Source organism: Mesoplodon bidens (assembly GCF_964165515.1).
Source record: "Mesoplodon bidens genome assembly, chromosome: 3".
NCBI lineage: Eukaryota > Metazoa > Chordata > Mammalia > Artiodactyla > Ziphiidae > Mesoplodon > Mesoplodon bidens.
In genome coordinates, this window is record NC_138178.1 from 94,580,204 (window position 1) to 94,594,749 (window position 14,546).

At 36.6% G+C, this 14,546-nt stretch overlaps 1 protein-coding gene across 4 annotated transcripts in view; it reads right to left on the reverse strand.

The window, feature by feature from the left end:
- Positions 1-7,840: 7,840 nt before the first annotated feature.
- The window catches only part of KNL1 (kinetochore scaffold 1), a 66,929-nt gene continuing 60,223 nt past the window's right edge, over positions 7,841-14,546 (reverse strand). For 3 of the 4 annotated variants that reach the window (XM_081228593.1, XM_081228592.1, XM_081228594.1), the window contains 5 exons: positions 12,286-12,354; positions 11,504-11,613; positions 11,183-11,301; positions 10,343-10,465; positions 7,841-9,633 (listed from right to left, as the gene is read on the reverse strand). In XM_081228593.1, the coding sequence (XP_081084719.1) occupies positions 9,534-9,633; positions 10,343-10,465; positions 11,183-11,301; positions 11,504-11,613; positions 12,286-12,354 (521 nt within the window). In that variant the 3' untranslated portion in view covers positions 7,841-9,533. Of the gene's footprint in view, positions 9,634-10,342; positions 10,466-11,182; positions 11,302-11,503; positions 11,614-12,285; positions 12,355-14,546 lie in introns of those variants that run through there. The other variant, XM_081228595.1, reaches the window with a different exon arrangement.

Sequence of the window (14,546 nt, forward strand, 5' to 3'; positions counted from 1 at the left end):
TGGGCTCAGTCTGATGTGTTATTCATTGTTCATTTTCATAAACTTTGAAACTGAAGATATGAACATTTTAAGAGCAAATATATCAGTATTGCAAGTCAATCTCTTGCCCCTCAGGTATTCTTCATTTGTGGAAACACTCCCCTTCAAAATTTCATCTGTTTTCCAAGTCCAATCGGTAACCTTGGGACTGAGTTCTGTTATGAAGTACAATAATGATCTCTTTTTCTTATGGACCACAAAAGAAAGAAGACAAATATATGGTATATATTAATATGATATAAACATAATATATATCTGAAACATCATGTAGAAGAGCTAAGTGATAACAAAAATATTACTTAGAAATAAGTATATACGGACTTCCCTGGCGGTCCAGTGGCTAAGACTCCGTGCTCCCAATGCAGGGGGCCTGGATTTGATCCCTGGTCAGGGAACTAGATCCCACATGCCACAACTAAGAGTTCGCATGCCGCAATTAAAAGATCCGGCATGCCACAACAAAGATCCCGCAAGCAGCAACGAAGATCCTGTGCGCTGCAACTAAGACCCAGTACAGCCAAACAAACAAACAAACAAATAAATAAATAAATAAAGGAAATATGTAGCCTTAAGTACATAGTAGAAAAGAAGACTAAAAATTGAGCTAGATATCTACCATCGCAAGAAGTTGGAAAGAGAACAGCAAAATAAACCTAAAAATAGTAGGACAGACAAAATAAAGATATAATCAAGGATTAGTAAACTGGAAAACTGCAAAGCCAAAATTTGATGTTTTATTTTAAAATGCTAATAATCTCCTGGCTAAACTGATCCAAGGAAAAAAAAGAATAAGTTCAAATAGCCAAAGTCAGGATCAATAAAAGGAACATATCCTCACATTGTAGAAAAAATAATAAGCATATATAATAGTATTATGAACTATTTTATGCCAATACATTTTAAAACCTAGATTAAATGGATGAATTCCTAGAATTCACCACACTAACGGATAGAAGTGTAAATCACACGATCATCATGATAAATAAAATAAACTGTGATAAAACTTTAGTATCCACTCATGTTAAATTTCTTAGAAACTAAGAGTAAAAGGGAATTTTTCTTAACTGGATAAAGGGTATATCAACAGCAACAGTGACATCACAAAACCTTCAGTAAACATCACACTTAATCGTGAAACTTTAAAGCTTTACTTTGAGATAACAAGACAAAGTTGCCTGCCTATCACCATCTCTAATAAACACTGTACTGGAGGTTTAATCATGCATTAAGGCACAAAAAAGAAAGAAAAAGGATAATTATTGTAAAGGCAGAAATAAAACTCAGTTTCACAGATGATATGATTATGTATATAAAAACTAAGAAGAAATTTCATAAACTTAGAATTATTAAGAGTTTTAGAAAGGTGCCTTTACAAAAATCAACATACAAAAATTGTATTTTATATAATAGCAAAAATAATGACATTTGAAAAAGATATCTTTTATAATAATATCAAAAAGTAACAAGAAACAAAATATATACACAATCTCTATTGGGAAACGTATAAAACTTTATCAGAAGGCTTTGACTTGAAGACTACATAAATGAAGAGACATTTATGGATTGGAGACTCAAAATTGTAAATATGCCAATTTCTCTCAAATTGGTCTATTGATTCAATGTTATCAATAAAAATCCCAACAAGTCTCCCTTTCCCCTGTGCATCTTTACAATCTGATTCTAAATTTTATGTGGAAATGCAAAAGGCTAAGACTAGCCAAGGTGATACTGAAGAAAAATAAAATGACAGGACTTTCCTCTCCAGATATTAAAATTTATCTTGAAGCTATAGTAATTAAGACAGTGTTTTATCGGCTTGGCTATAAACAAATAGGTCAGTGGAACAAAATAAAGAACCCATACATATATGGATTCTTCATTTATGACAGAGGTATCACATGTCATTTCTCAGTAGGGAAAGAATGGTCTTTTCAATAAATGATGCTCAGACGATTGGGTATGCACTTATGGAAAAAAAAACAAATTTCTACCTCACATCATATGTAGAACCAGCTTCAGGTTTATTAAAGATCTGACTGTGAATAGAAAAATTATGAGTTTTAGAAGATAAAATAAAGGACTATCTTCATGACTGGGTTTGGGAAAGATTGATATACTTGTGAAAACAATTTGGCTTTATCTAGTAAAGCTTAAGATTCACATATCTTTTGACTTAGAAACTTCTCTCTTTAGAATGTGCCCTACACTCTAGGGCCTAGAGAAACATTTGCATCAGAAACAACTAGAATGTCTATCACTGAATTGTACACTTATGGTTAAAATCATCAATAATATGTATTTTACCACAATAAAAACTATTGCACACCAAAAAAGTTAATTGAAAAAAGTAATTCAATAGAAGGATAGGCTTTTTAAAAAATATTTATTTATTTTTGGCTGCTTTGGTTCTTCGCTGCAGTGCGCAGCTTTCTCTAGTTGTGGCGAGTGGGGTCTACTTTCGTTGTGGTGCACAGGCTTCTCATTGCAGTGGCTTCTCTTGTTGCGGAGCACGGGCTCTAGGGTGCCCGGGCTTCAGTAGTTGTGGCACGCGGGCTCTAGAGCGCAGGCTCAGTAGTTGTGGTGCACGGGCTTAGTTGCTCCGTGGCATGTGGGATCTTCCTGGACCAGGGCTCAAACCCGTGTCCCCTGCATTGGCAGGCGTATTCTTAACCACTGCGCCACCAGGGAAGCCTGAAAAATAGGCTTTTAAAAAATGTGCTGAAGCAATTCTACGGGCATAGGAAAAAAATGAACCTCAATCTAAACCTTTTACAAAAATTAATTCAAAATGGATAAAAGATTTAAATGTAAAGCATAAAGCTATAAAACTTTTAGAAGTACATGGAGGAGAAAAATCTTCAGGCACTAGGACTAAGTGAATAGTTCTTAGATATGCCACCAAAAACAGAATCCATAAAAGAAAAATCGTTAGTTGGATTTCACCAAAATTTTAAGTTTGTTCTGCAAAAGACCCTGTTAAGAGGATGAAAAGACAAGCTCTAGACTGGGAAAAAAACATTTGCAACCCCCATATCTGACAAGGGAGTTGTATCTATAATACATAAAGAATTTTCAAAACTCAGCAGTAAAAAAAAAAAAAACAAATAAAAAAACAATCCAATTTGTTTAGACTGTCAGAAAACGGGCAGAAGACATGAACAGACATTTAATCAAAGAAGACATACAGATGTCAAATAAACACACAAAAAGATGTTAGCCATTAGGGAAATGCAAATTTAAACCACAATCATATTATTATACCTCTGTTGGAATGGCGAATGTAAAAATTGTGCTAATAATACTAAATGCTGATGAAGATATAGAGAAACTGGATCTCTCATGCATTGTTGGTGGGAATGTAAAATGGTGTACCCACTCTGAAAAATAGTATGGTACTTTCTTATAAAACTAAATATACACTTGTCTTATGACCCAGCAAACTCTTGGGCATTTATCCCAAGGCAATAAAAATGTATGATAATACAAAATATGTTCATGAATATTCATAGCAGCTTCATTTATTATAGCCAAAAACTGGAAACAGCCCAGTATTTTTCAATGGGGGAATGATTAAAAAAACTGTGATATATCCTTACAGTGGGAATAACCCTCTACAATAGCAAGGAACAGACTATTTATACACATGGCAACTTGGGTGGATCTCACGGGCATTATGCTGAGTGAAAAAAAGCCAGTATCAAAAAGTCACATACCTTATAATTCCATTTATATAACATTCTAAAATTGATAAAATTGTAGAGATGGAAAACAGGTTAGTGGTTGCCAGAGATAATGATGCAGGTGTGGCTATGACTATAAAGTGGAAGCAAAAGGGAGTCATAACTCTGTGGTGATGAATCAGTTCTGTATCCTGATTGTGGTGGTTGTTACACAAATCTATACATGGAACAAAATTGCATAAAACTATACACACACACACAAATGAGTTGCATATAAAAACTAGTGGAACTGAATAAGGTCTGTATTTACCTCATATAAGTGGAATCATACAATATTTATCCTTTTGTGTCTAGCTTATTTCACTAAGCATAATATTTTCAAGGTCCATTCTTATTGTATCAAAATTTTATTCCTTTTTATGGCTGAATAATATTCCATTGTATGTATATACCACATTTTGTTTACCCATTCATCTGTTGATATACACTTGAATTGTTTCCACCTTTTGGCTAATGCGAATTATGCTGCTATGAACATTAATGTACAAATATCTTTCTGAGTTCCTACTTTCGGTTCCTTCGGATATACACCTAGGATTGGAATTGCTCAGTTATTTGGTAGTTCTATGTTTAAACTTTTCAGAAACTGATAAATTGTTTTCCATAGTGGCTGCATCATTTTACATTCATAGTGGCTGCATTATTTTACAGCAGTCACAATGTTCCAAATTCTCCACATCCTATCCAACACTTATTTTCAATTTTTAAAAACTTATATAACCCATCCTAGAAGTTTAAGGTGGTATCTCAATGTGGTTTGAATTTTCATTTCCCTAATGACTAATGATGTCAAGCATCTTTTTCATGTACTTTTTGGCCATTTGTAGATCTTTAGAGAAATGTCTATTCAAGTCCTTTGTCCATTTAAAAAATAGAGTTATCTATTTATTGTTAGGTTGTAAGAATTCTTTACATATTGTGGATACTTGATCCTTCTCAGATATATGATTCGTAATTATCTTTTCTCATTCTTTAGATTGTCTTTTCACCTTCCAACATTATGCTAAAGAAACCAGTCATAAAATATCACATATTGGGCTTTCCTGGTGGCGCAGTGGTTGAGAGTCTGCCTGCCGATGCAGGGGACACGGGTTCGAGCCCCGGCCCGGGAAGATCCCACATGCCGCGGAGCGGCTGGGCTCATGAGCCATGGCTGCTGAGCCTGCGTGTCCGGAGCCTGTGCTCCGCAACGGGAGAGGCCACAACAGTGAGAGGCCCGCGTACCGCAAAAAATAAATAAATAAATAAATAAAAATCACATATTATATGCTTCCATTAATATGAAAGGTCTAGAATAGGCAAAGTCATAGTAATAAAAAGTAGATTATATGGTGCTTTACAATGACCTAGAGGGGTGGGATAGGGAAGATGAAAGGGAGGTTTAAGAGGGAGGGGATATGAAAACATGTGTATGCATATGGCTGATTCACTTTGTTGTACAACAGAAACTAACAAAGTATTGTGAAGCAATTATACTCCAATAAAGAGCTATTTTTTTAAAAAAGTAGATTACTAGTTGCTTTAGGGGTAAGGTGGGTCGGGGTGATGTGAAAACAGGGGGCAATACCTAAAGGCTATGGGTTTTGCTTTTTGTTTTGCACGCAGGAACTCAGCATTTATACATGTGGGGCTGAAGGGGTTCACTCACTCCAGTGGTGGCCAAAGTGTGGGGCCCTGCACAGGTAGTGCCAATTCATGGCGTCCTCAGCCCTGGCTCTGTGCGACTGGAAGAACACTGCCTCCTTGTGGCCGCACTTTTGGCAGCGGTAGTGCTCGGTTCCCGGCAGTTATTTTGCTTACGTAGATGATGCCCCGTTTTTCTTCTTCGGCTGGTAATCACAATTCTAGCATGCGCAGAGAAGAATGCGGTTCTCTTTGTCCCCCTTGGGTAAAACATGTTACACTCCTGGCAGAATATAATAACCATGAAGCCTGGTTCCTAGGTCCTGTCTGTTTCCATAGCAACACCTATGGATTTTAAAAAAAATTGTGGTAAAATACACAAAAATTGACATCTTAACCAATTTTAAGTGTACATTTCAGTAGTGTTAAGTACATCCACATTGTTGTGCAATCTCTAGAACTATTTTTCATCCTACAAAAGTGAAACTCTATACATATTAAACAAGAATTCCTCATTCCCCGCCCCCTTCCACTGTGTCTATGAATTTGACCACACTCAGCATCTCATGTAAGTGGAATCATGCAGTATTATCTTTTTGTGACTGGCTCATTTCACTTTGCATACTATCCTCAGGATTCATATATGTTGTAGCATGTGTCAGAATTTTTTTTTCCTTCTTAAGGCTAAATAACATTCCATTTTATGTATATAACATTTAATTTATCCATTCATCAAATGATAGACACTGAAATCGCCTATCAGTGAATATGCTGTGAACGTGAGTGTACAAATATCTGTTATAGTTCCTGCTTTCACATCTTTTGGGTATATACCCAGAAGTAGAATTGCTACATCGCATGGTTAATTCTTTTAATTTTTGAGTAACTACCGTGCTGTTTTCCATAGCAGCTGCATCATTTTACATTCCCATCACTTCAACAGTGCACAAGGGTTCCGACTTTTCTGCATCCTTGCCAACACTTGTTATCTTGTCTTTTTCCCTTTTTGGGGCCGCACTGCGTGGGCGTGCAGCATCTTAGTTCCCCGACCAGGGATCGAACTGGTGCCCCTTGCAGTGGGGACTCAGAGTCTTAACCCCTGGACCACCAGGGAAGTCCCCATCTTCGTTTTGATTACAGTCATTGTAGTAGGTATGAGTGGTATCTCATTTTGGTTTCAATTTGCATTTCTCTAATACAAATAATGCGCATCTTTTCATGTGCTTGTTGGCCATTTGTGTATCATCTTTGGAGAAATGTCTATTCAAGTCCTTTGCCTATTTTTAAATTGGGTGATACGGGTTTTTTTGTTTCTGTTATTGAAGTTCTTTGAGTATTCTGGATATTAAGCCCTTATCAGATACATTATTTGCAACTATTTTCTCCCATTCTATACATTACCTTTCCACTCTGTCGATTATGTCCCTTGATGCACAAGTTTTAAATTTTGATAGTTCTATTTATCTATTTTTTTTGTTGCCTGCGCTTTTGGTGTCGTATCTAAGAAATCATTTCCAAATCCAATGTTTTGAAGCTTTTCCCCTGTTTTCTTCCAAGTTTTAGTTTTAGCTCTTACATTTATATCTTTGATCCACTATGAGTTAATTTTTGCATATGGTGTAAGAGTCCAACTTCATTCTTTTGTATGTATATATCCAATTTTCCCAGTACCATTTGTTGAAAAGTGGGGGGGGGGGGTTGAGGTGATGAAAATGTTCTAAAATTGTGATGGTTGCACATATCTGTGAATATACTAAAAACCATTCATTTGGGCACTTTAAATGATGAGTCAGGGACTTCACCAGTGGCGCAGTGGTTAAGAGTCCGCCTGCCAATACAGGGGACATGGGTTCGAGCCCTGGTCCAGGAAGATCCCACATGCTGTAGAGCAACTAAGCCTGTGCACCACAACTACTGAGCCTGCGCTCCAGAACCTGCGTGCCACAACTACTGAAGCCTGAGTGCCTAGAGCCTGTGCTCCGCAACAAGGTAAGTCACAGCAACAAGAAGCCTGCACACTGCAACGAAGAGTAGCTCCTGCTCGCCGCCACTAGAGAAAGCCCACACACAGCAACGAAGACTCAACGTAGCCAAAAATAAAAATAAATTAATTTAAAAAAATGATGAATCATATGTAAATTATATTTCAAAAAAGTTGTTTTGAAAAAAGGAAAGCAAAAAAACTCCAACAACCCAGATTGCTGGTCCCCTCCCTCAGCGTTTCTAATTCAGCAGCTTTGGGGTGAGGCTGCTGCTGCTGATCTAGGGACAATGCTTTGAGAACCACTCCGTTAACTCATAAGAAGTGATAGTTTCCTAAGGAACTTCAAAATAGCTTTCTTTTACTGTCCGTTAGAGACATAAGTATAACTATGGTTTGTACCTGGTTCTTTCATTAAGGTCCTGACATACTTTTATCTGAGTTTTCAAATAGGTGGGTGTTCCTAAATGGAGCTTTCTTTGGCATGTCATCAAAGATGTATTGGATACATGGTTAAAAAAAAAAAAAACTTCATAAAGAGACACTGCTTTTAAAATATTTCATATAATAAGCTTACTTTAATAGCACAAAAACTAATCTGCTTCCAATCAGTAGAGGAAAAACTTCCAAAGAATTTTATAAAAATAACCAATACTTTGAACAAATACAAAAGCAAAAAACTAGGTAAATATTACAATTATGTACTCCAAGCCCAAGAAAGCAGAGACCATCATTACAAGCCAAATCATTCTGGGAACTGGTCATTCCAGGTTACCAAAATGCACAAAACAAAACTTCTATTTTTTAGCTTTACAGAAAAGAAATAACTCCAGTAAGAAAATTAAGTTTCATGAGAAATAGACCATATTGGTGACTTTAAAAGTTTTTCAAGGAGTTCACAGAAATAGGGAACATCTACATCTTGATTTCTATGGCAAATGAGTTTTATGTTGACTTTTGAAGCTTAAAAGACCAGTTGCTCTTTTGACAAAGTAGCTCCGAAGTAAAAGCCAATCAAAAGAGCAGATAACATCTGTGGGACCCATAGGTCTTTAACCCCATCCTAAAGTATAAAGCAAAATATTAAGACAAACTAGTTTAAAAATGCAAATATATTTTAGTTTAGGCTTCAATATAAGAGAAACAAAAATTATCATGATTAGGATTTGACTAAAGATTGGGTGAAGTTTTTTCATATTTGTCTATCTTACAGATAATACTGATCATTCAATGTCAATGACGTGCTTATTTTTGTGTATGAGAAACGTATGGCTTCAGAATCCAATACTTACATTAAGTTCATTACTATTGCCAAAACTTGACAAACCTGTATTTTGTGTGTGATATTGTTTGAAGCTGGTTATTAAATAAAAGGAGACTGAGAATCTTGCTGTAAAGCATCCTTCAGAAAGATAGAAACTGCCCAGGCAGAAGGGTGTCTATACATCTTTTTGTATTTCTATATACATCTCCTTACTACCTCACAAACACAAGAACAATATTAATGTATTTACATATATGTATTGGACGAAAGATGAATTAACCTTCCCTACAAAATTATATTTATTAGGAAAATACTAATAGACACTATTTAAAAGAAGGCAACGTCTTCGAGAAAAGATGGCAACCATTCCAATAGCTGAGTGCTATTGCTTTCTCTTAATAACATCTCTGGAATGGAGCAAAAGGAGGATGAGTGGTTGGTAGATAGACATGACTACCCCAGAAATACCTGGTAGGCAGAAGCCAGCAACTAAAAATCACAGCCCTATATATGGAAAATGGCTAATGTTTTTGTCGGTGGTGACACCTCTTCTTATACTTAAAAGTTACTCCTTAGGGCTTGTACTAAAGCGGAGAGCACAACTTTAGTTAGGAGAAATTTTCCCTAAGTGTTCTACTACTTAAACCTTTGGTAGAAAGGTGAGTAAGTTGACAGCAGGCTATTTGAGGCCTTTCATTATTCCTGACTGTAGAAATTTAAAAACCATACAAATTAACTATAACATCATCCGAAGAAATTTTAGGCTTCTATGACCTAAAGATGAAGATTAAACAGCAATGGAGACTCTGACATAATATTGTTATTTAGTGTACTGTGCTTGATTTGTTACAACTGTAGTCCATGGGTCTACTGGTAGAAATGGCAGTCAGTCCTGAAGCAGATCTTGGTAAATTTGCTTGACTACATTCTTTAGGTAGTTGTCTTCCAGTGGCACTTTAGATAGGATGGCAGCAATTTCATTTTGGCTGGAAAGAACAAAAGGTTACTTAATTTTTCTGGAAACTTGTCTTAATTTCAGTGGAATTCATATTTTTGAGTACTGTTTCTGAGCCTTCTAGGAAGCACAAATAGTTATTTCTGGAAATAACTAGATTGTCCAGTTTAAACTGAGATTCCAAAAATAAGGCCTAAGGACCAATTCTGTATATAATTGTGAGGTATCTTGCCTTAGCTGCTTTCTCTGGCTATAAGTATCTGTTGGTGTTTGCTGATGGATTTGAGGTGGGCATATTCTAAACTCCTGTCACTTTATAATCTGTCAGCAGTGTGTCCAAAAAGTCACAAAATATACAGTAGAAATGAAATATTTTTAGGTCTGTTTCCACAGACTAATTGAGAAAAGCCACTATGACTGCACCATAAAAGTTGTTCAAATATGATCTGGGCTAAGCTTATGCAGGATTTTTATCCTTCTTGATTCCTGTTTAGGTAGGGGTGTTCAAAAAGTGGAGCAAGTATAAAAAAATAGACCAGCTGTCTCCAGCATCCACTGGAGATAGCAATGAAGGTCGCTGACTTTAAAAGAACAAATTCTTCAAAATGAAGTCAGATAGAGGTGACATTTGGCTTTCACTATGGTCTATCCATTTTCTGACCACTTTGAGAGATCTTTCAAAAGATATAACAAAGGTAAAAAAGTAGTTGGGGGCCCTTTCCTGCTGGCCTTTTACTCACCCAATGTTTCCAAGGTGATTTTGAATAGAGAAAGGTAATGGGACAGATGGGTAATGGGCTGAGAGAGACAAAGTTATCTCAAACTTTGCAAATGCTGCTGAGCTGCAGAATAAAAGCCTCAATCTGTAAAAGACAAGATCCTCAATTAAAAATACAAAACAAAAATAGAGTGAAACACAAATACATTTTCCTTTTATACTGGCATGAGAAACTTTGGTATACATCATTTCTTGTCCTTATCAAACAAACAGAGTAAAACAACTGCAACAATGTATGATTATGGCTGTATTTTCATTAGTCATGAAACTCAATAAAATAAATTGTCTTAATAAGTTTTCAACTAATTACTTACTGTTGTAGATTGAGTTGTGTCCCCTAAAAATTCATGTGTTGAAGCCCTAATCCCCAGTATATCAGAATATGAACTAATTTGTAAATAGTCATTGCAGATTTAATTAATTAAGATGAGGTCCTCCTGGAGTAGGGTGGGGACCCTTAATCCAAAATGACTGGTGTCCTAATCAAGAGGGGACATTTGGACACAGACATACACACAGGAAAAATGTCATGTGAAAATGAAAGGAGCTATTGGGATTACATATTTACAACCAAGGAATGCCAAAAGACTGCCAACAAATCACCAGAAGTTAGGAGGGAAGCATGGAAAAGATTCTCTTTCACAGCCATCAGAAGGAACTGACCCTGCTGACACCTCAATCTTAGACTTTCAGCCTCCAGAGCTGTGAGACAATAAATTTCTGTTGTTTAAGCTGTGAGACAATAAATTTCTGTTGTTTGTAGTACTTTGTTATGGCAGCCCTAGGGAACTAACACACTTACTCAGTATTATTCACAGCTATGTTCATTACGTTATAATTTGGTCCCCATCGCTTTAAAAACTCAATCTCCTCTCCAAGAAGTTTGCAATGGCTCACTACCAGTGAGATTTCTTGAAGCATCTGGGAAAAATAGGAAAAAAAAAAAAATTTAGAGTATGAAAACATTTCAGTGTTTAGTGGCTCTTTTATAAAGAACCCCCCAAAGTTAAACAATTTAATATATTTATCATTTTAGGATACACTATTACATATATAAAATTTCAGTTCTGCTGTTTGGGACAGTTAACATAATTTTCCTTTAAATACTTCAATGGGAATTTACCTTGGGTACCTGATGCTGTGTTGTACATTTCTTCTTCCAGGACTGCTGTTGCTCAATGTACTGGAAAATAAGGTTATGAACTAAAAGGGAGGAAGGAGGAGCTTTATCCTCTGAGGAAGGGGAAAAAAAAATCAAAAGCAGGGTATTACTTATTATTCATATGTTTTATATATATATATATAAATACAAGCTAGAAATATTAACTAGAAATACCTTTAAACTACTAGGTGTCTAAGTATCTTCTCCATTTTATTTTCAAACACATAAATCAACATATATAGTGAACATAAGACATTCTGATATAAACTCAAGACTTTATCACACATAGAATAGAACTTAGTTAAAAGTATAGGCTTAAATGTAACATAACCCTGAGTTTACATTCTGGCTTTCCTTACTAGCTGAGTGATCCTAAACACAATACTTACTTCTTTTGAGCTGTAGTTCCGTAACTGTAAAATGGGGAGTAGTGTTGATGTAAGTAGTACACATGCCTGATACAGAGTAAGTACTCATAATGGTAATTTGTAAATTATGGAAATAGCTATTATTAACCATTGTTCAAGATCTAGTAATAACTTTTTAAAAAAATTTCTTTTAAAACCCACCCAATATTTGGAACAATACCCAAGCAGTTTTAGGTCTAATACACATTTCTAAGAACAAAATATTATTATTGTTGTTGTTTATATTTAATTTAGTATGTAAAAGAGTTCTCAAGGAGCAATATACACTTGTAAATTTCCAACAAAGTCTTGTTGGTTTAAATGTTTTGAACTTACCATCTAACAGAGATTGAAAATTCAGTTCAACAATCTTCCTACAAGCCTTGTCCAGGAAATGGAGACCAACTAGGAAAAACCAACAGAAGGATAATATTTCTTTTTATTATCTGATTCAAAGCCACATATAACTCAGTACTTTAGAATCCTCCTCTTTCTGGGTAGCAAGGTTTTTTTCATAGGCAGCTGAAGGTTTATCCTTGAATCATATTATTCTCTGTGTATGCAAAGTTTCCCCTGAGAATGCTGAACTATATTAACTGGGCAGGCCTTTAAATGACATTTAAGGTGTGGAACATTTTTGTAATTTATCAGGGCCTCCTCCTTTGATCCCTAACTTCTGTGTGAATATAATATTATTTTCAGGAACCATATAAAGAAAATGACTATGACCTCCCCAGACCTACTATCTTTGTACTAATACAGTGAAAATCATGTATGCTTTCAGCATTATAGTAATGAATTTTAGGTAGCCAGGAGAGCTGATTGCTCTTCCAGACACCAGAGTTATCTCCTGTATCTCAAATTCTGATTCTTTTCACTTTGTTGATTATTTTCTATGTATTAGGCACCGTGGATATGATAGTGAGACAAACAGACGTGATCAATCTATGCTCTAAAGAAGCTTACAACTCAGGGGGACACACAGATAATTGTACTAATAAACATACCAAGAACTACAAACTATAATAAGCTCAATTAAGAAAACTGCAGGAAGCAATGAGAACACATACCAGGAGGGCAAGTAGTGGAGGGAATGAGTAAAGGAGAGTCAGGGAAAACTTTCCTGAGAAAGTGATAATTTAGCTGAGCTCTTAAGGACTATTAGTAGACATTTATTTAGTGATGAGGAGGTGCTATGGCCTGAAATTCATAGGCTGAAATCCTAATGCCCAGTGTGATAGTATTAGGAGATGGGACCTTTGGGAGTTGCTTAGATCATGAGGGTGGAGCCCTCAGGAATGGGATTAGTGCTCTTACAACAGAGACCCTGGAGAGCTAACTAGGCCTTCAGTCATGTGAGGATACAATGAAAAGTCTGCAACCTGGAAGAGGGCCCTTGCCTGACTCTGCTGGCATCCTTATCTTGGACTTCCAGCCTCCAGAACTGGACTTCCAGCCTCCAGTAGTTGTTTATAAGCTACTCAGTTTATGGTATTTTTAAAATGGCAGCCCAGAAGGACTAAGACAGGGGAAAGAGCGTCTAGGCATAAGAAACATCAGTATGAATGTCCTGAGGTAGGATGGAATATGACTGAGCATGAAAGACCATGATCTTTTAAGGAAATGAAAGAAATCCATTGTGGCTGACGTGCAGAGAACGGTGTAAAATGAGGCAGGAAAAGGAGGAAAAATTCAATTCATGCAGGGCCTGACAGGCTATATTAGTATTTTGATCATTAGTCTAAGAGTAGGAGGTGCATGATAAACTTTTAAACAATCACTATTGCTACAGGAAGGAGAAAGAATTGGAGAGGAAAAGGAAAAGATCCAGAAAGACCAGCTATAGTGTTATTGTAGTCATTTAGATTAGAAATGACTATTGATAGAAGAGACACAAAAAAGTAGATGAATATTAAATTAAAATCAATAAGTCTTATTCATGACTTAGATATGCCTGGTGAAGAAGAAAGAGGTATAGGGACTTCTCTGGTGGTGCAGTGGTTAAGAATCTGCCTGCCAATGCAGGGGACAAGGGTTCGAGCCCTGGTCTGGGAAGATCCCGGAGCATGCCGCAGAGCAACTAAGCCCATGCGCCACAACTACTGAGCCTGCGCTCTAGAGCCCGCAAGCCACAGCTACTGAGCCTGCGTGCCACAACTACTAAAGCCCACGCGCCTAGAGCCCGTGCTCCGCAACAAGAGAAGCCACCGCATGCGATAAGAAGCCCGTGCACCACAACGAAGAGTAGCTCCCACTCTCTGCAACTGGAGAAAGCCCGTGTGCAGCAATGAAGACCCAACGCAGCCAAAAATAAATAAATAAAAATAAAGAAAGAGGTATAGAGTGATTCCTGTTTTAATTTTGAACCTGAACAGAAGTTGATGGTATTCACTTAGAAAAAGAACTTTTTTGGGGGGGGCCGCACCATGTGGCTTGCGGGATCTTAGTTCTTCAACCTGGGATTGAACCCGGGGCCATAGTAGTGAAAGCTCCGAGTCCTAACCACTGGACTGCCAGGGAATTCCCAGGAACTTTTAAGGAGAATTGGGCTTGGAGGCTGGGAGATTATAAAGATCCTAAGTTTCAATTTGGCCATG